At 34.2% G+C, this 22,269-nt stretch overlaps 1 protein-coding gene across 1 annotated transcript in view; it reads right to left on the reverse strand.

Moving 5' to 3' along the window:
* LOC123670722 (Bardet-Biedl syndrome 4 protein) overlaps positions 1-22,269 on the reverse strand; it is a 356,940-nt gene that overhangs the window by 47,429 nt on the left and 287,242 nt on the right. Inside the window, exons 4-5 of the mRNA XM_045604252.1 lie at positions 1,282-1,376; positions 958-1,120 (exon numbers count right to left, since the gene is read on the reverse strand). Of these exons, the coding sequence (XP_045460208.1) occupies positions 958-1,120; positions 1,282-1,376 (258 nt within the window). The remainder of the gene's footprint in view (positions 1-957; positions 1,121-1,281; positions 1,377-22,269) is intronic.

Here is a 22,269-nt window from a genome sequence, read left to right on the forward strand (position 1 = left end):
AATACGGATGCATCTGTAAAGTAAATCGTACGGCGAATAACCAATAGGATAAAACCATCAATAGTTGCTAAGGAAACGAATAACAGCCCTAGTAGCCGATACCTTGTTGACGTTTCGTAATTTTGTTGTGATTTGCAAACAATTTTTGGATTTATCAAGTTTTTATTTGAATGAATGCGGTCGTAGAAAAAGAAGCTATAGTACACAATACAGTTGTGAAGCAATTCAAAAATTAAAATTAAAATTCTAGAATTACTCTTTTCAGTCGTGCGTAATATGCTTCTCACAAGTCACAACTCTTATAAGGTATGTACTATACTATTATAATTCAACTACAGAACTACAGAAGGCATTGATATTCTTCCACAAGTCCAAAATTCGAAAATGAGCCACCAGTTTTTGAATGAACGAGTGTTAGAGTTAGAATGAGCCTCTGTTGGAGTATTAGATATACTTAATTTCTCTAATTTATTGATATCATTGGAATATTTCCATAAATATCGTTAAGTAATTTTTCCATCGGAAAATTTAGGTTGGAAGAACAATTTTCTGTAGCTCAAATTTGACAGATAATAAATAAATCCGTGGCAGGAGAGTACAGAGTGCAAACATATAATAATAAAATGTAACCATAATATACACTCTGTCCGTGAAGTATGGAACAAATTCATTTTCACCTAGACAGATCATTTTGAGAAATAATCCTGAAAAACGTCGATTTTTTATTTTAATTTACCTTATTTTAAAATGATAATCCAATATACAGGGTAAATTACTTTCGAGTATTGACGTCACCGTCATTTTTTTCAAATGGAACACCACCATTTGGTCTCAATTTTTCGATTACTCTAGCTGAGCTGATTCCAAAAATGGATCACATGTTGATTCCAACTGTTATAGGGTGGACAAAAATACAATAGTTTTGTGTGTGCTCATAAAGTAAGTGATTCTACTTACTCGATTGCTGATCTACAAACAGCGAGAGCAGATTTAACATCGCCTTCTTCTTTCAGAATTTTAACAAGGAGAGCGTAAGAACTCTCATTTCTTCCATACTCCACAGCTTTCCTCACATAGTCCTTCGCTGTTTCAACCTCTTCTGTGATCAAAAGAATCTCCGCTAAAAACAAACTCAGTACCTTAATCTTCCTAATTTACTGATCTGAATGATGAATGAAAAATAGGAGGAAGTTGCATTATATCATTTCACTTCGTAAATCTGACTGAATATCATTTCAATGGAAGGTTTTAATGTTGTCTGAAAAATAATTCAAAACCTACCTATTTTTTGAAACACTTTCCAGTCTGGGGTTACTAAGATCCGTTCGGCTTCTCGGTATGCATCCAGAGCAAGCTTGTATCGTTTGAGTTCGAATCTGAAAGATCAAAATTTAGTGTGCGTACAATCTTAATGTGCTTTCAAATGACATATCAACTTTTGTGCTAGATGCTTTTTGATATCGTGGCTAACAAGATAACAACGAATATTTGAAATAACAAACCAAAATTTATAATATAATAAAATCTATTTGTACTTGATGGACTTTTTATTTAATATTAACTCTACATGTCTCGCCTTGTTAGGGCATCTTCAGGAGCTCTACAAAAAGTAAAAACAAATGGACATGTGATCTCCTGGCGTTATCCCATTGCGAAGATATTTAGAGGACACAACATAGACATAGTGTTCAAGGCCAAGAACTGCCCTTACAACTATTTGCTGAATTGTAAGGATGTGACCCCAATATTGGAAAAGAACGGTGTGTACAAACTTAACTGTAAGACGTGTGCTAAGTTTTACATAGGTAAAACTTTTAGAGCCCTAGGCACAAGGGTATCTGAACATATAAGGAACTACAACGACAAAAGTTCCTTTGGAAAACATCCCAAAATTAACAACCATGAATTTGATGAGGATGAAAATGTAGAACTTCTACAAAGCTTAGATAGAGGTAACCTGCTTGACTTGATGGAAATCTATGAAATTGCAAAAAATTTAAAATAATGTCCTAATAAATGCCTTAATACACAAGTGGAATCCCACCTCAACAATCAATTCGAGAGTCTGATATAATATTCGTTTTGTATATTGTTATTCGGAACGTTGACGTTGCATATGTCAGATGTCATGTCATTGTTTGTTATTCTGAGAATTGTCAATTATGTCAGATGTATGACGCTGTCGATACAGTTTATGATTGTTGTAGTGGAGAAAGAGTTTATTCTGTTGGAATTAAAATTAAGCCGGGGAAATTTTGTTCAATCCCCTTGATATTGTAAAAAGACGGAAACTATATGATACTTGATACCTGTATATTTTGACAAGTAAGTCCCCATTTTGTTCTTGCAAGGAGATCACATGTCCATTTCTTTTTACTTTTTGTAGAGCTCCTGAAGATGCCCTAACAAGGCGAAACATGTAGAGTTAATATTAACTAAAAAGTCCATTAAGTACAAATAGGTTTTATTATATTATATCAAAAATCGAGTCAAAAATGGATTATGGCCGTTTAGTGAGTAACTTGTTAAACCAAAATTTGCTCTTTTTTGTGGCACTATGAGTGAATATTAAAGAAATTCTCTTGGGAATCGAAAATTATTCTGTAAAATCAAAATAATTCAAACAAAATTCAAATAAAATAAACTGAATTTCAATAACACAGATTTTATTAATATAATGTGATGAAAATGGACAACTATTATAAAAATGTCGACCGTTCAATACATTTCATAATCGTTTTTGTATTGAATCTACAACACTGCGAAGTTCAAAACGTTTCTGACGCATTACTGCAAAACACACTTTCATTCCTTGATCAGATCCTCTTGAGGCTGAACGCAAATTTGATATACTTCTTCTCTCAATGTGTTCCAGACAAAAATCCGAAGACGTGAGGTATGGGCTCCTTGGTGGCCATTTTACCGGACCGTACCGCACCGGACTTTCTTCCCATTAGAAAACTATTCTAATTCTATTATGAGATAGCCAGCTATAAACTCCTATAAACTTGAATTCTGGCATCCCTAAAGTTGTCTCAAAATCAACATATAGTTGAAAGGTGTCCGGGAGATACATAGGGTCTCCGCGAATAATAAAATCTAAGGTCAAAGGTCACAAGAAGTGAAATCCTCGAGAACTAAAACTCTTGTTTTCAGCTGGAGACTGAGCTAGCATGCTCCATTAACTCTATAAATAGAGAACAGCTTGAAAATGTGAAAAGCAACAGATATAGGGTAGATAAATAAACGAGTACTTGAACCAATCAAGAGAGATCAGACGTCAGTTCGAAATCGTTAGATCTGTTTCCACTAAAATGTAGAGCTTTTTTGCCGATTGGTATCAGGAGAATAAATCTAGGCGTAGAAATATTCTAGACTGGATTCAATCCGAAAATTTCCTATGGCTATTTCAAAGAAAAAACTACTTCCAAATGAAAGGTGCATTAAATTAGTAACAGGCCACAGTTCTGATATTTCTATCCGTTATAAATAAAAATTTATACTTTTTATTACCTAAAATTGGAAGTTAATCAATTTTTTTTCATTTGTGTGCCATCCTGGCTCCTGAAAGCAAACCAACGAAAGAAATGGTATATAATTTTTCATTATACGTAAGTAAAACTCCACTAATTTTCAATCATCAAGTTGAACCAACCAAGTCCTCCTATATGTGACGGGCCATGCATACTGTTCTTTCTCTTACGAAGAAAATACTCCTTTAGTTAGTAAATAACCGCTCTTCCACTGAACTGATCCAGCACTTTGATCTTTTCTTAATTTATTAGGCAAGCTGCGCTTCCCGCATCTAAGGTAAATACACTTCAGAACCTTCAGAATAAAACGGCTTATTTTTTCCCTAGAAATACTTTTTGTAAGAAAGTGAGGAGATTTCCACACTTAATCACTGAATGCAAATTCACCAACCACATCCTAGGATGGGTAAAATCTCATTATTGTGCCTTGATAAAACATTTTTTTTTTGCATTTTAAGGATATGATCACATTTAATCACTGCATATTTATTAAATGCAAAATAATTATTCTCTCATATAAAAGACAATAAATATGGCCTAGATGCAGGCCATATTATTATTTACTAACAAAAATAACACCAAAGTTGTATCGTCTCCAAAATCTTCGAAACAGTTAGAAAGAAATAAAAAAATGGCCAAAAAATGATTCCCGGTTCTGTTTAATCTGGAATGAAGATGAAAAAAAGCCTATTTGTATTGTTAATATTAGCAATCATAGTTTTCATTTTCCTATTTGTATTTTGTCTGTAGAATCTAAGTTCATGATTGTGATTGTATTGGGTTAACAAAAACCGATGAACAGGACTTCAATCTGCACTACTCAATATGGCCTTATTGATTTTCTTCATTTTATGTTTTTCTTTCGCTTTCTATTACATTAATTCATTTGAAATTAGAATTTCACCCTCCAAAAGCTTGCTATTTCACCCCTACATTTCGATCATTAAATATTAAATCTTACAATTATTTAAAAAAAATCAAAGCTTACGTAAGCTATATTAGTTTATATGGGAAAGGAAAATAATAATAGAACGAACCGTTTATGTGAGTCCTTCCATTCGTTGTTGACAGAATCCTGATAGTATGCGGTGAACCGAATGGACATTGGGTTTCTACTCGTTTCTTAGCGTTTACATATACTGAAAAGATATGAGCTTCATATCTGAATCAACATTCTAAGGATAACCGCACACTGGCAACTTTTCAACCCTCAGGTGGATAAATGCCATCCCGCCTCCAAAATAAACATGTGAAAAATATCCTCCGGACAGATTCCAGCCTTTTATTATGACAACCATAAATAGATCTCCACGTCTACTCCTTATCAAACTATTGAACAATATAATCAGTGTGTACCTATAAGTCTCTAAGTAGTCTATCATGAGGAGCAATGAATCCATGTTTTAGCCACTTAGGAAAATAGTGGATTGATGTGAGTCACAAACGTAAAGACGATAGCAAAAACTCCAAGGTCTCTAATTTCCGTCACACGTGATAATGCTACCCAGCTCACATTATAACAATGGAATTCGAGATTCCCCTCCTCGTGTATGACACAACAGAAATATTCAAATATAATTTATTGTCATTTCAATTCTAAAAGTATGTGAATTCCTTCCTGCAATCTATTACAATCCGCAAATACAGATATTAGAATCATCTGCGAATAACAAAAAAGAAATATCCTCCCCATACATGATATCAATCACAAACAGGAGAAACAACATGGGACCCATATTCGATCCCTGTGGGATCTCCGATTTAGCGCAATAATTGAATGATCCACATCTTTCAACCTCCAAATAACAACGTCTATTGTTCAAATATGCGCAATTACAGAATCAAAAAACTCACAATTGAATTTATTGGTCAGTATTTTATGATCTACTCAGCAAATGCTTTATGAAAGTCATTGTAAACAACATAAACCTGTCTAAAATTATACGAAGACATCTTCGATAAAGCATGCTAGGTTGGTGAGTGTAGATTCTGCGTTATTTGGCATTTTATTGCAGAAGGAGTGGAAGTGTATAAGACTATAAGAGTACGAGTATCTAGAATATTTTGGGGAAACTAGACAATATGGAAATAGTTTCTTATATCATTTCCCTCTTCTTCAGCACTGGTATGATTTTGGATAGCTACCATATCGAAGGATACAAGCCTGATGCGACAGATAGATTGTTGATATGGTTTAACAATAGGGCCACGACACCAATACAATCTTTGACAACAAAAATGGGTACTTCACCAGGTCCAGCGATGTGCTTGCACGATAGTTTTTCAAGGCCCGAATTAAATCATCCTCCGAAGCGACACTGAGTTTTATAACAAAAATCAGTTCCTATGTACATTTGGAACGAAAGATCCCTCAGTTTTTGATGAACACAACCAGCAAAAAAATTAGCAGAGGCGCTAACGATGTCATTTCAACTAGGCCTCAGATCAACTTTCGTGATCTACGTGAACAGATCAATAGAATAAAAGGTATATTATCACCAAGAAGGAACTTTCAATTTTTAACAATTTTTTAAGGTCCGGGGTAAGGAAAATTCGAGAAAATTCGAGAAAATTCTTCGACTCAAATATTGCCAGCCGTGAGTGGAATTCGAATAACCATGAACTGCCAATACCAACTCTGCTTACCGATTTTTCGTAGTCCCCATAGTTTAGGAGAAATTTGAATTCGAAATTTTTGGAAAAAACCGTAAAAATTCAATCTCTCTACAAAAATCGTTATATCTCCTAAACTATTCGTCGCAGACCCCTCAAATAAAAACTTTCGTGATCTACGTGAACAGATCAATAGAAAAAAAGGTATATTATTGCCAAGAAGGAACTTTTAATTTTTTACAATTTTTCAAGGTCCAGGGTAAGGAAAATTCGAGAAAATTCGAGAAAATTCTTCGACTCAAATATTATCGGGCGTGAGTGGAATTCGAATAACCATGAACTGCCAATACCAACTCTGCTTACCGATTTTTCGTAGTCCCCATAGTTTAGGAGAAATTTGAATTCGAAATTTTTGGAAAAAACCGTAAAAATTCAATCTCTCTACAAAAATCGTTATATCTCCTAAACTATTCGTCGCAGACCCCTCAAATAAAAACTTTCGTGATCTACGTGAACAGATCCATAGAAAAAGAGGAATATTATTACCAAGAAGGAACTTTTAATTTTTTACAATTTTTTAAGGTCCGGGGTAAGGAAAATTCGAGAAAATTCGAGAAAATTCTTCGACTCAAATATTGTCAGCCGTGAGTGGAATTCGAATAACCATGAACTGCCAATACCAACTCTGCTTACCAATTTTACGTAGTCCCCATAGTTTAGGAGAAATTTGAATTCGAAATTTTTGGAAAAAACCGTAAAAATTCAATCTCTCTACAAAAATCGTTATATCTCCTAAACTATTCGTCGCAGACCCCTCAAATAAAAACTTTCGTGATCTACGTGAACAGATCCATAGAAAAAGAGGTATATTATTACCAAGAAGGAACTTTTAATTTTTTACAATTTTTTAAGGTCCGGGGTAAGGAAAATTCGAGAAAATTCTTCGACTCAAATATTGTCAGGCGTGAATGGAATTCGAATAACCATGAACTGCCAATACCAACTCTGCTTACCGATTTTTCGTAGTCCCCATAGTTTAGGAGAAATTTGAATTCGAAATTTTTGGAAAAAACCGTAAAAATTCAATCTCTCTACAAAAATCGTTATATCTCCTAAACTATTCGTCGCAGACCCCTCAAATAAAAACTTTCGTGATCTACGTGAACAGATCCATAGAAAAAGAGGAATATTATTACCAAGAAGGAACTTTTAATTTTTTACAATTTTTCAAGGTCCGGGGTAAGGAAAATTCGAGAAAATTCTTCGACTCAAATATTGTCAGGCGTGAATGGAATTCGAATAACCATGAACTGCCAATACCAACTCTGCTTACCGATTTTTCGTAGTCCCCATAGTTTAGGAGAAATTTGAATTCGAAATTTTTGGAAAAAACCGTAAAAATTCAATCTCTCTACAAAAATCGTTATATCTCCTAAACTATTCGTCGCAGACCCCTCAAATAAAATCTTTCGTGATCTACGTGAACAGATCAATAGAAAAAAAGGTATATTATTACCAAGAAGGAACTTTTAATTTTTTACAATTTTTTAAGGTCCGGGGTGAGGAAAATTCGAGAAAATTCGAGAAAATTCTTCGACTCAAATATTGCCAGCCGTGAGTGGAATTCGAATAACCATGAACTGCCAATACCAACTCTGCTTACCGATTTTTCGTAGTCCCCATAGTTTAGGAGAAATTTGAATTCGAAAGTTTTGGAAGAAACCGTAAAAATTCAATCTCTCTACAAAAATCGTTATATATCTCCTAAACTATTCGTCGCAGACCCCTCAAATAAAAACTTTCGTGATCTACGTGAACAGATCAATAGAAAAAAAGGTATATTATTGCCAAGAAGGAACTTTTAATTTTTTACAATTTTTTAAGGTCCGGGGTAAGGAAAATTCGAGAAAATTCGAGAAAATTCTTCGACTCAAATATTGCCAGCCGTGAGTGGAATTCGAATAACCATGAACTGCCAATACCAACTCTGCTTACCGATTTTTCGTAGTCCCCATAGTTTAGGAGAAATTTGAATTCGAAATTTTTGGAAAAAACCGTAAAAATTCAATCTCTCTACAAAAATCGTTATATCTCCTAAACTATTCGTCGCAGACCCCTCAAATAAAAACTTTCGTGATCTACGTGAACAGATCCATAGAAAAAGGGGAATATTATTACCAAGAAGGAACTTTTAATTTTTTACAATTTTTCAAGGTCCGGGGTAAGGAAAATTCGAGAAAATTCTTCGACTCAAATATTGTCAGGCGTGAATGGAATTCGAATAACCATGAACTGCCAATACCAACTCTGCTTACCGATTTCTCGTAGTCCCCATAGTTTAGGAGAAATTTGAATTCGAAATTTTTGGAAAAAACCGTAAAAATTCAATCTCTCTACAAAAATCGTTATATCTCCTAAACTATTCGTCGCAGACCCCTCAAATAAAATCTTTCGTGATCTACGTGAACAGATCAATAGAAAAAAAGGTATATTATTGCCAAGAAGGAACTTTTGATTTTTTACAATTTTTCAAGGTCCGGGGTAAGGAAAATTCGAGAAAATTCGAGAAAATTCTTCGACTCAAATATTATCAGGCGTGAGTGGAATTCGAATAACCATGAACTGCCAATACCAACTCTGCTTACCGATTTTCCGTAGTCCCCATAGTTTAGGAGAAATTTGAATTCGAAATTTTTGGAAAAAACCGTGAAAATTCAATCTCTCTACAAAAATCGTTATACCTCCTAAACTTTTCGTCGCAGACCACTCAAATAAAAACTTTCGTGATCTACGTGATAGAAAAAGAGGTATATTATTACCAAGAAGGAACTTTTAATTTTTTACAATTTTTTAAGGTCCGGGGTGAGGAAAATTCGAGAAAATTCTTCGACTCAAATATTGCCAGCCGTGAGTGGAATTCGAATAACCATGAACTGCCAATACCAACTCTGCTTACCGATTTTTCGTAGTCCCCATAGTTTAGGAGAAATTTGAATTCGAAATTTTTGGAAGAAACCGTAAAAATTCAATCTCTCTACAAAAATCGTTATATATCTCCTAAACTATTCGTCGCAGACCCCTCAAATAAAAACTTTCGTGATCTACGTGAACAGATCAAAAGAAAAAAAGGTATATTATTGCCAAGAAGGAACTTTTAATTTTTTACAATTTTTTAATGTCCGGGGTAAGGAAAATTCGAGAAAATTCGAGAAAATTCTTCGACTCAAATATTGCCAGCTGTGAGTGGAATTCGAATAACCATCAACTGCCAATACCAACTCTGCTTACCGATTTTTCGTAGTCCCCATAGTTTAGGAGAAATTTGAATTCGAAATTTTTGGAAAAAACCGTAAAAATTCAATCTCTCTACAAAAATCGTTATATCTCCTGAACTATTCGTCGCAGACCCCTCAAATAAAAACTTTCGTGATCTACGTGAACAGATCAATAGAAAAAAAGGTATATTATTGCCAAGAAGGAACTTTTAATTTTTTACAATTTTTTGAGGTCCGGGGTAAGGAAAATTCGAGAAAATTCGAGAAAATTCTTCGACTCAAATATTGTCAGCCGTGAGTGGAATTCGAATAACCATGAACTGCCAATACCAACTCTGCTTACCAATTTTACGTAGTCCCCATAGTTAAGGAGAAATTTGAATTCGAAATTTTTGGAAAAAACCGTAAAAATTCAATCTCTCTACAAAAATCGTTATATCTCCTAAACTATTCGTCGCAGACCCCTCAAATAAAAACTTTCGTGATCTACGTGAACAGATCAATAGAAAAAAAGGTATATTATTGCCAAGAAGGAACTTTTAATTTTTTACAATTTTTCAAGGTCCGGGGTAAGGAAAATTCGAGAAAATTCGAGAAAATTCTTCGACTCAAATATTATCAGGCGTGAGTGGAATTCGAATAACCATGAACTGCCAATACCAACTCTGCTTACCGATTTTCCGTTGTCCCCATAGTTTAGGAGAAATTTGAATTCGAAATTTTTGGAAAAAACCGTGAAAATTCAATCTCTCTACAAAAATCGTTATATCTCCTAAACTATTCGTCGCAGACCACTCAAATAAAAACTTTCGTGATCTACGTGAACAGATCAATAGAAAAAGAGGTATATTATTACCAAGAAGGAACTTTTAATTTTTTACAATTTTTTAAGGTCCGAGGTAAGGAAAATTCGAGAAAATTCTAGAAAATTCTTCGACTCAAATATTGCCAGCCGTGAGTGGAATTCGAATAACCATGAACTGCCAATACCAACTCTGCTTACCGATTTTTCGTAGTCCCCATAGTTTAGGAGAAATTTGAATTCGAAATTTTTGGAAAAAACCGTAAAAATTCAATCTCTCTACAAAAATCGTTATATCTCCTAAACTATTCGTCGCAGACCCCTCAAATTAAAACTTTCGTGATCTACGTGAACAGATCAATAGAAAAAAAGGTATATTATTGCCAAGAAGGAACTTTTAATTTTTTACAATTTTTTAAGGTCCGGGGTAAGGAAAATTCGAGAAAATTCGAGAAAATTCTTCGACTCAAATATTATCGGGCGTGAGTGGAATTCGAGTAACCATGAACTGCCAATACCAACTCTGCTTACCGATTTTCCGTAGTCCCCATAGTTTAGGAGAAATTTGAATTCGAAATTTTTGGAAAAAACCGTGAAAATTCAATCTCTCTACAAAAATCGTTATATCTCCTAAACTATTCGTCGCAGACCACTCAAATAAAAACTTTCGTGATCTACGTGAACAGATCAATAGAAAAAGAGGTATATTATTACCAAGAAGGAACTTTTAATTTTTTACAATTTTTTAAGGTCCGGGGTAAGGAAAATTCGAGAAAATTCTTCGACTCAAATATTGCCAGCCGTGAGTGGAATTCGAATAATCATGAACTGCCAATACCAACTCTGCTTACCGATTTTTCGTAGTCCCCATAGTTTAGGAGAAATTTGAATTCGAAATTTTTGGAAAAAACCGTAAAAATTCAATCTCTCTACAAAAATCGTTATATCTCCTGAACTATTCGTCGCAGACCCCTCGAATAAAAACCTTCGTGATCTACGTGAACAGATCAATAGAAAAAAAGGTATATTATTGCCAAGAAGGAACTTTTAATTTTTTACAATTTTTTAAGGTCCGGGGTAAGGAAAATTCGAGAAAATTCGAGAAAATTCTTCGACTCAAATATTATCAGGCGTGAGTGGATGTCGAATAACCATGAACTGTCCATACCAACTCTGCTTACGATTTTTCGTAGTCCCCATAGTTTAGGAGAAATTTGAATTCGAAATTTTTGGAAAAAACCGTGAAAATTCAATCTCTCTACAAAAGTCGTTATATCTCCTAAACTATTCGTCGCAGACCACTCAAATAAAAACTTTCGTGATCTACGTGAACAGATCAATAGAAAAAGAGGTATATTATTACCAAGAAGGAACTTTTAATTTTTTACCATTTTTTAAGGTCCGGGGTAAGGAAAATTCTTCGACTCAAATATTGCCAGCCGTGAGTGGAATTCGAATAACCATGAACTGCCAATACCAACTCTGCTTACCGATTTTTCGTAGTCCCCATAGTTTAGGAGAAATTTGAATTCGAAATTTTTGGAAAAAACCGTAAAAATTCAATCTCTCTACAAAAATCGTTATATCTCCTAAACTATTCGACGCAGACCCCTCAAATTAAAACTTTCGTGATCTACGTGAACAGATCAATAGAAAAAAAGGTATATTATTGCCAAGAAGGAACTTTTAATTTTTTACAATTTTTTAAGGTCCGGGGTAAGGAAAATTCGAGAAAATTCTTCGACTCGAATATTATCGGGCGTGAGTGGAATTCGAGTAACCATGAACTGCCAATACCAACTCTGCTTACCGATTTTCCGTAGTCCCCATAGTTTAGGAGAAATTTGAATTCGAAATTTTTGGAAAAAACCGTAAAAATTCAATCTCTCTACAAAAATCGTTATATCTCCTAAACTATTCGTCGCAGACCACTCAAATAAAAACTTTCGTGATCTACGTGAGCAGATCAATAAAAAAAGAGGTATATCATTACCAAGAAGGAACTTTTAATTTTTTACAATTTTTTAAGGTCCGGGGTAAGGAAAATTCGAGAAAATTCTTCGACTCAAATATTATCGGGCGTGAGTGGAATTCGAGTAACCATGAACTGCCAATACCAACTCTGCTTACCGATTTTCCGTAGTCCCCATAGTTTAGGAGAAATTTGAATTCGAAATTTTTGGAAAAAACCGTGAAAATTCAATCTCTCTACAAAAATCGTTATATCTCCTAAACTATTCGTCGCAGACTACTCAAATAAAAACTTTCGTGATCTACGTGAGCAGATCAATAGAAAAAGAGGTATATTATTACCAAGAAGGAACTTTTAATTTTTTACAATTTTTTAAGGTCCGGGGTAAGGAAAATTCGAGAAAATTCGAGAAAATTCTTCGACTCAAATATTGCCAGCCGTGAGTGGAATTCGAATAACCATGAACTGCCAATACCAACTCTGCTTACCGATTTTTCGTAGTCCCCATAGTTTAGGAGAAATTTCATTTCGAAATTTTTGGAAAAAACCGTAAAAATTCAATCTCTCTACAAAAATCGTTATATCTCCTGAACTATTCGTCGCAGACCCCTCAAATAAAAACTTTCGTGATCTACGTGAACAGATCAATAGAAAAAGAGGTATATTATTACCAAGAAGGAACTTTTAATTTTTTACAATTTTTTAAGGTCCGGGGTAAGGAAAATTCGAGAAAATTCTTCGACTCAAATATTGCCAGCCGTGAGTGGAATTCGAATAACCATGAACTGCCAATACCAACTCTGCTTACCGATTTTTCGTAGTCCCCATAGTTTATGAGAAATTTGAATTCGAAATTTTTGGAAAAAACCGTGAAAATTCAATCTCTCTACAAAAATCGTTATATCTCCTAAACTATTCGTCGCAGACTACTCAAATAAAAACTTTCGTGATCTACGTGAGCAGATCAATAGAAAAAGTGGTATATAATTACCAAGAAGGAACTTTTAATTTTTTACAATTTTTTAAGGTCCGGGGTGAGGAAAATTCGAGAAAATTCGAGAAAATTCTTCGACTCAAATATTATCGGGCGTGAGTGGAATTCGAGTAACCATGAACTGCCAATACCAACTCTGCTTACCGATTTTCCGTAGTCCCCATAGTTTAGGAGAAATTTGAATTCGAAATTTTTGGAAAAAACCGTGAAAATTCAATCTCTCTACAAAAATCGTTATATCTCCTAAACTATTCGTCGCAGACTACTCAAATAAAAACTTTCGTGATCTACGTGAGCAGATCAATAGAAAAAGAGGTATATTATTACCAAGAAGGAACTTTTGATTTTTTACAATTTTTTGAGGTCCGGGGTAAGGAAAATTCGAGAAAATTCGAGAAAATTCTTCGACTCAAATATTATCGGGCGTGAGTGGAATTCGAGTAACCATGAACTGCCAATACCAACTCTGCTTACCGATTTTCCGTAGTCCCCATAGTTTAGGAGAAATTTGAATTCGAAATTTTTGGAAAAAACCGTGAAAATTCAATCTCTCTACAAAAATCGTTATATCTCCTAAACTATTCGTCGCAGACCCCTCAAATAAAAACTTTCGTGATCTACGTGAACAGATCAATAGAAAAAGAAGTATATTATTACCAAGAAGGAACTTTCAATTTTTTACAATTTTTTAAGGTCCGGGGTAAGGAAAATTCGAGAAAATTCTAGAAAATTCTTCGACTCAAATATTGCCAGCCGTGAGTGGAATTCGAATAACCATGAACTGCCAATACCAACTCTGTTTACCGATTTTTCGTAGTCCCCATAGTTTAGGAGAAATTTGAATTCGAAATTTTTGGAAAAAACCGTGAAAATTCAATCTCTCTACAAAAATCGTTATATCTCCTAAACTATTCGTCGCAGACTACTCAAATAAAAACTTTCGTGATCTACGTGAGCAGATCAATAGAAAAAGAGGTATATTATTACCAAGAAGGAACTTTTAATTTTTTACAATTTTTTAAGGTCCGGGGTAAGGAAAATTCGAGAAAATTCTAGAAAATTCTTCGACTCAAATATTGCCAGCCGTGAGTGGAATTCGAATAACCATGAACTGCCAATACCAACTCTGCTTACCGATTTTTCGTAGTCCCCATAGTTTAGGAGAAATTTGAATTCGAAATTTTTGGAAAAAACCGTAAAAATTCAATCTCTCTACAAAAATCGTTATATCTCCTAAACTATTCGTCGCAGACCCCTCAAATTAAAACTTTCGTGATCTACGTGAACAGATCAATAGAAAAAAAGGTATATTATTGCCAAGAAGGAACTTTTAATTTTTTACAATTTTTTAAGGTCCGGGGTAAGGAAAATTCGAGAAAATTCTAGAAAATTCTTCGACTCAAATATTGCCAGCCGTGAGTGGAATTCGAATAACCATGAACTGCCAATACCAACTCTGCTTACCGATTTTTCGTAGTCCCCATAGTTTAGGAGAAATTTGAATTCGAAATTTTTGGAAAAAACCGTGAAAATTCAATCTCTCTACAAAAATCGTTATATCTCCTAAACTATTCGTCGCAGACCACTCAAATAAAAACTTTCGTGATCTACGTGAACAGATCAATAGAAAAAGAGGTATATTATTACCAAGAAGGAACTTTTAATTTTTTACAATTTTTTGAGGTCCGGGGTAAGGAAAATTCGAGAAAATTCTTCTACTCAAATATTGCCAGCCGTGAGTGGAATTCGAATAACCATGAACTGCCAATACCAACTCTGCTTACCGATTTTTCGTAGTCCCCATAGTTTAGGAGAAATTTGAATTCGAAATTTTTGGAAAAAACCGTGAAAATTCAATCTCTCTACAAAAATCGTTATATCTCCTAAACTATTCGTCGCAGACCACTCAAATAAAAACTTTCGTGATCTACGTGAACAGATCAATAGAAAAAGGGGTATATTATTACCAAGAAGGAACTTTTAATTTTTTACAATTTTTTAAGGTCCGGGGTAAGGAGAATTCGAGAAAATTCGAGAAAATTCTTCGACTCAAATATTGCCAGCCGTGAGTGGAATTCGAATAACCATGAACTGCCAATACCAACTCTGCTTACCGATTTTTCGTAGTCCCCATAGTTTAGGAGAAATTTGAATTCGAAATTTTTGGAAAAAACCGTAAAAATTCAATCTCTCTACAAAAATCGTTATATCTCCTGAACTATTCGTCGCAGACCCCTCAAATAAAAACTTTCGTGATCTACGTGAACAGATCAATAGAAAAAGAGGTATATTATTACCAAGAAGGAACTTTTAATTTTTTACAATTTTTTAAGGTCCGGGGTAAGGAAAATTCGAGAAAATTCGAGAAAATTCTTCGACTCAAATATTGCCAGTCGTGAGTGGAATTCGAATAACCATGAACTGCCAATACCAACTCTGCTTACCGATTTTTCGTAGTCCCCATAGTTTATGAGAAATTTGAATTCGAAATTTTTGGAAAAAACCGTGAAAATTCAATCTCTCTACAAAAATCGTTATATCTCCTAAACTATTCGTCGCAGACTACTCAAATAAAAACTTTCGTGATCTACGTGAGCAGATCAATAGAAAAAGGGGTATATTATTACCAAGAAGGAACTTTTAATTTTTTACAATTTTTTAAGGTCCAGGGTAAGGAAAATTCGAGAAAATTCGAGAAAATTCTTCGACTCAAATATTATCGGGCGTGAGTGGAATTCGAGTAACCATGAACTGCCAATACCAACTCTGCTTACCGATTTTCCGTAGTCCCCATAGTTTAGGAGAAATTTGAATTCGAAATTTTTGGAAAAAACCGTGAAAATTCAATCTTTCTACAAAAATCGTTATATCTCCTAAACTATTCGTCGCAGACTACTCAAATAAAAACTTTCGTGATCTACGTGAGCAGATCAATAGAAAAAGAGGTATATTATTACCAAGAAGGAACTTTTAATTTTTTACAATTTTTTAAGGTCCGGGGTAAGGAAAATTCGAGAAAATTCTAGAAAATTCTTCGACTCAAATATTGCCAGCCGTGAGTGGAATTCGAATAACCATGAACTGCCAATACCAACTCTGCTTACCGATTTTCCGTAGTCCCCATAGTTTAGGAGAAATTTGAATTCGAAATTTTTGGAAAAAACCGTGAAAATTCAATCTCTCTACAAAAATCGTTATATCTCCTAAACTATTCGTCGCAGACCACTCAAATAAAAACTTTCGTGATCTACGTGAACAGATCAATAGAAAAAGAGGTATATTATTACCAAGAAGGAACTTTTAATTTTTTACAATTTTTTAAGGTCCGGGGTAAGGAAAATTCGAGAAAATTCTAGAAAATTCTTCGACTCAAATATTGCCAGCCGTGAGTGGAATTCGAATAACCATGAACTGCCAATACCAACTCTGCTTACCGATTTTTCGTAGTCCCCATAGTTTAGGAGAAATATGAATTCGAAATTTTTGGAAAAAACCGTAAAAATTCAATCTCTCTACAAAAATCGTTATATCTCCTGAACTATTCGTCGCAGACTACTCAAATAAAAACTTTCGTGATCTACGTGAACAGATCAATAGAAAAAGAGGTATATTATTACCAAGAAGGAACTTTTAATTTTTTACAATTTTTTAAGGTCCGGGGTAAGGAAAATTCGAGAAAATTCGAGAAAATTCTTCGACTCAAATATTGCCAGCCGTGAGTGGAATTCGAATAACCATGAACTGCCAATACCAACTCTGCTTACCGATTTTTCGTAGTCCCCATAGTTTAGGAGAAATTTGAATTCGAAATTTTTGGAAAAAACCGTAAAAATTCAATCTCTCTACAAAAATCGTTATATCTCCTGAACTATTCGTCGCAGACTACTCAAATAAAAACTTTCGTGATCTACGTGAGCAGATCAATAGAAAAAGAGGTATATTATTACCAAGAAGGAACTTTTAATTTTTTACAATTTTTTAAGGTCCGGGGTAAGGAAAATTCGAGAAAATTCTTCGACTCAAATATTGCCAGCCGTGAGTGGAATTCGAATAACCATGAACTGCCAATACCAACTCTGCTTACCGATTTTTCGTAGTCCCCATAGTTTAGGAGAAATTTGAATTCGAAATTTTTGAAAAAAACCGTAAAAATTCAATCTCTCTACAAAAATCGTTATATCTCCTGAACTATTCGTCGCAGACTACTCAAATAAAAACTTTCGTGATCTACGTGAGCAGATCAATAGAAAAAGAGGTATATTATTACCAAGAAGGAACTTTTAATTTTTTACAATTTTTTAAGGTCCGGGGTAAGGAAAATTCGAGAAAATTCGAGAAAATTCTTCGACTCAAATATTGCCAGCCGTGAGTGGAATTCGAATAACCATGAACTGCCAATACCAACTCTGCTTACCGATTTTTCGTAGTCCCCATAGTTTATGAGAAATTTCATTTCGAAATTTTTGGAAAAAACCGTAAAAATTCAATCTCTCTACAAAAATCGTTATATCTCCTGAACTATTCGTCGCAGACCCCTCAAATAAAAACTTTCGTGATCTACGTGAACAGATCAATAGAAAAAGAGGTATATTATTACCAAGAAGGAACTTTTAATTTTTTACAATTTTTTAAGGTCCGGGGAAAGGAAAATTCGAGAAAATTCGAGAAAATTCTTCGACTCAAATATTGCCAGCCGTGAGTGGAATTCGAATAACCATGAACTGCCAATACCAACTCTGCTTACCGATTTTTCGTAGTCCCCATAGTTTATGAGAAATTTGAATTCGAAATTTTTGGATAAAACCGTAAAAATTCAATCTCTCTACAAAAATCGTTATATCTCCTAAACTATTCGTCGCAGACTACTCAAATAAAAACTTTCGTGATCTACGTGAGCAGATCAATAGAAAAAGAGGTATATTATTACCAAGAAGGAACTTTTAATTTTTTACAATTTTTTAAGGTCCGGGGTAAGAAAAATTCGAGAAAATTCTAGAAAATTCTTCGACTCAAATATTGCCAGCCGTGAGTGGAATTCGAATAACCATGAACTGCCAATACCAACTCTGCTTACCGATTTTTCGTAGTCCCCATAGTTTAGGAGAAATTTGAATTCGAAATTTTTGGAAAAAACCGTAAAAATTCAATCTCTCTACAAAAATCGTTATATCTCCTAAACTATTCGTCGCAGACCCCTCAAACTAAAACTTTCGTGATCTACGTGAACAGATCAATAGAAAAAAAGGTATATTATTGCCAAGAAGGAACTTTTAATTTTTTACAATTTTTTAAGGTCCGGGGTAAGGAAAATTCGAGAAAATTCTAGAAAATTCTTCGACTCAAATATTGCCAGCCGTGAGTGGAATTCGAATAACCATGAACTGCCAATACCAACTCTGCTTACCGATTTTTCGTAGTCCCCATAGTTTAGGAGAAATTTGAATTCGAAATTTTTGGAAAAAACCGTGAAAATTCAATCTCTCTGCAAAAATCGTTATATCTCCTAAACTATTCGTCGCAGACCACTCAAATAAAAACTTTCGTGATCTACGTGAACAGATCAATAGAAAAAGAGGTATATTATTACCAAGAAGGAACTTTTAATTTTTTACAATTTTTTAAGGTCCGGGGTAAGGAAAATTCGAGAAAATTCGAGAAAATTCTTCGACTCAAATATTGCCAGCCGTGAGTGGAATTCGAATAACCATGAACTGCCAATACCAACTCTGCTTACCGATTTTTCGTAGTCCCCATAGTTTAGGAGAAATTTGAATTCGAAATTTTTGGAAAAAACCGTAAAAATTCAATCTCTCTACAAAAATCGTTATATCTCCTAAACTATTCGTCGCAGACTACTCAAATAAAAACTTTCGTGATCTACGTGAGCAGATCAATAGAAAAAGAGGTATATTATTACCAAGAAGGAACTTTTAATTTTTTACAATTTTTTAAGGTCCGGGGTAAGGAAAATTCGAGAAAATTCGAGAAAATTCTTCGACTCAAATATTGCCAGCCGTGAGTGGAATTCGAATAACCATGAACTGCCAATACCAACTCTGCTTACCGATTTTTCGTAGTCCTCATAGTTTATGAGAAATTTCATTTCGAAATTTTTGGAAAAAACCGTAAAAATTCAATCTCTCTACAAAAATCGTTATATCTCCTGAACTATTCGTCGCAGACCCCTCAAATAAAAACTTTCGTGATCTACGTGAACAGATCAATAGAAAAAGAGGTATATTATTACCAAGAAGGAACTTTTAATTTTTTACAATTTTTTAAGGTCCGGGGAAAGGAAAATTCGAGAAAATTCGAGAAAATTCTTCGACTCAAATATTGCCAGCCGTGAGTGGAATTCGAATAACCATGAACTGCCAATACCAACTCTGCTTACCGATTTTTCGTAGTCCCCATAGTTTATGAGAAATTTGAATTCGAAATTTTTGGAAAAAACCGTGAAAATTCAATCTCTCTACAAAAATCGTTATATCTCCTAAACTATTCGTCGCAGACTACTCAAATAAAAACTTTCGTGATCTACGTGAGCAGATCAATAGAAAAAGAGGTATATTATTACCAAGAAGGAACTTTTGATTTTTTACAATTTTTTGAGGTCCGGGGTAACGAAAATAAGAGAAAATTCGAGAAAATTCTTCACCTCAAATATTATCGGGCGTGAGTGGAATTCGAGTAACCATGAACTGCCAATACCAACTCTGCTTACCGATTTTCCGCAGTCCCCATAGTTTAGGAGAAATTTGAATTCGAAATTTTTGGAAAAAACCGTGAAAATTCAATCTCTCTACAAAAATCGTTATATCTCCTGAACTATTCGTCGCAGACTACTCAAATAAAAACTTCCGTGATCTACGTGAGCAGATCAATAGAAAAAGAGGTATATTATTACCAAGAAGGAACTTTTAATTTTTTACAATTTTTTGAGGTCCGGGGTAAGGAAAATTCGAGAAAATTCTTCGACTCAAATATTGCCAGCCGTGAGTGGAATTCGAATAACCATGAACTGCCAATACCAACTCTGCTTACCGATTTTTCGTAGTCCCCATAGTTTAGGAGAAATTTGAATTCGAAATTTTTGGAAAAAACCGTAAAAATTCAATCTCTCTACAAAAATCGTTATATCTCCTAAACTATTCGTCGCAGACCCCTCAAATTAAAACTTTCGTGATCTACGTGAACAGATCAATAGAAAAAAAGGTATATTATTGCCAAGAAGGAACTTTTAATTTTTTACAATTTTTTAAGGTCCGGGGTAAGGAAAATTCGAGAAAATTCTAGAAAATTCTTCGACTCAAATATTGCCCGCCGTGAGTGGAATTCGAATAACCATGAACTGCCAATACCAACTCTGCTTACCGATTTTTCGTAGTCCCCATAGTTTAGGAGAAATTTGAATTCGAAATTTTTGGAAAAAACCGTGAAAATTCAATCTCTCTACAAAAATCGTTATATCTCCTAAACTATTCATCGCAGACCACTCAAATAAAAACTTTCGTGATCTACGTGAACAGATCAATAGAAAAAGAGGTATATTATTACCAAGAAGGAACTTTTAATTTTTTACAATTTTTTAAGGTCCGGGGTAAGGAAAATTCGAGAAAATTCTTCGACTCAAATATTGCCAGCCGTGAGTGGAATTCGAATAACCATGAACTGCCAATACCAACTCTGCTTACGGATTTTTCGTAGTCCCCATAGTTTAGGAGAAATTTGAATTCGAAATTTTTGGAAAAAACCGTAAAAATTCAATCTCTCTACAAAAATCGTTATATCTCCTAAACTATTCGTCGCAGACTACTCAAATAAAAACTTTCGTGATCTACGTGAGCAGATCAATAGAAAAAGAGGTATATTATTACCAAGAAGGAACTTTTAATTTTTTACAATTTTTTAAGGTCCGGGGTAAGGAAAATTCGAGAAAATTCGAGAAAATTCTTCGACTCAAATATTGCCAGCCGTGAGTGGAATTCGAATAACCATGAACTGCCAATACCAACTCTGCTTACCGATTTTTCGTAGTCCTCATAGTTTATGAGAAATTTCATTTCGAAATTTTTGGAAAAAACCGTAAAAATTCAATCTCTCTACAAAAATCGTTATATCTCCTGAACTATTCGTCGCAGACCCCTCAAATAAAAACTTTCGTGATCTACGTGCACAGATCAATAGAAAAAGAGGTATATTATTACCAAGAAGGAACTTTTAATTTTTTACAATTTTTTAAGGTCCGGGGAAAGGAAAATTCGAGAAAATTCGAGAAAATTCTTCGACTCAAATATTGCCAGCCGTGAGTGGAATTCGAATAACCATGAACTGCCAATACCAACTCTGCTTACCGATTTTTCGTAGTCCCCATAGTTTATGAGAAATTTGAATTCGAAATTTTTGGAAAAAACCGTGAAAATTCAATCTCTCTACAAAAATCGTTATATCTCCTAAACTATTCGTCGCAGACTACTCAAATAAAAACTTTCGTGATCTACGTGAGCAGATCAATAGAAAAAGAGGTATATTATTACCAAGAAGGAACTTTTAATTTTTTACAATTTTTTAAGGTCCGGGGTAACGAAAATAAGAGAAAATTCGAGAAAATTCTTCACCTCAAATATTGCCAGCCGTGAGTGGAATTCGAGTAACCATGAACTGCCAATACCAACTCTGCTTACCGATTTTCCGTAGTCCCCATAGTTTAGGAGAAATTTGAATTCGAAATTTTTGGAAAAAACCGTGAAAATTCAATCTCTCTACAAAAATCGTTATATCTCCTGAACTATTCGTCGCAGACTACTCAAATAAAAACTTTCGTGATCTACGTGAGCAGATCAATAGAAAAAGAGGTATATTATTACCAAGAAGGAACTTTTAATTTTTTACAATTTTTTAAGGTCCGGGGTAAGGAAAATTCGAGAAAATTCTTCGACTCAAATATTGCCAGCCGTGAGTGGAATTCGAATAACCATGAACTGCCAATACCAACTCTGCTCACCGATTTTTCGTAGTCCCCATAGTTAAGGAGAAATTTGAATTCGAAATTTTTGGAAAAAACCGTAAAAATTCAATCT

Source organism: Harmonia axyridis, chromosome 1 (genome assembly GCF_914767665.1).
Source record: "Harmonia axyridis chromosome 1, icHarAxyr1.1, whole genome shotgun sequence".
In the NCBI taxonomy this organism is placed as follows: Eukaryota; Metazoa; Arthropoda; class Insecta; order Coleoptera; family Coccinellidae; genus Harmonia; species Harmonia axyridis.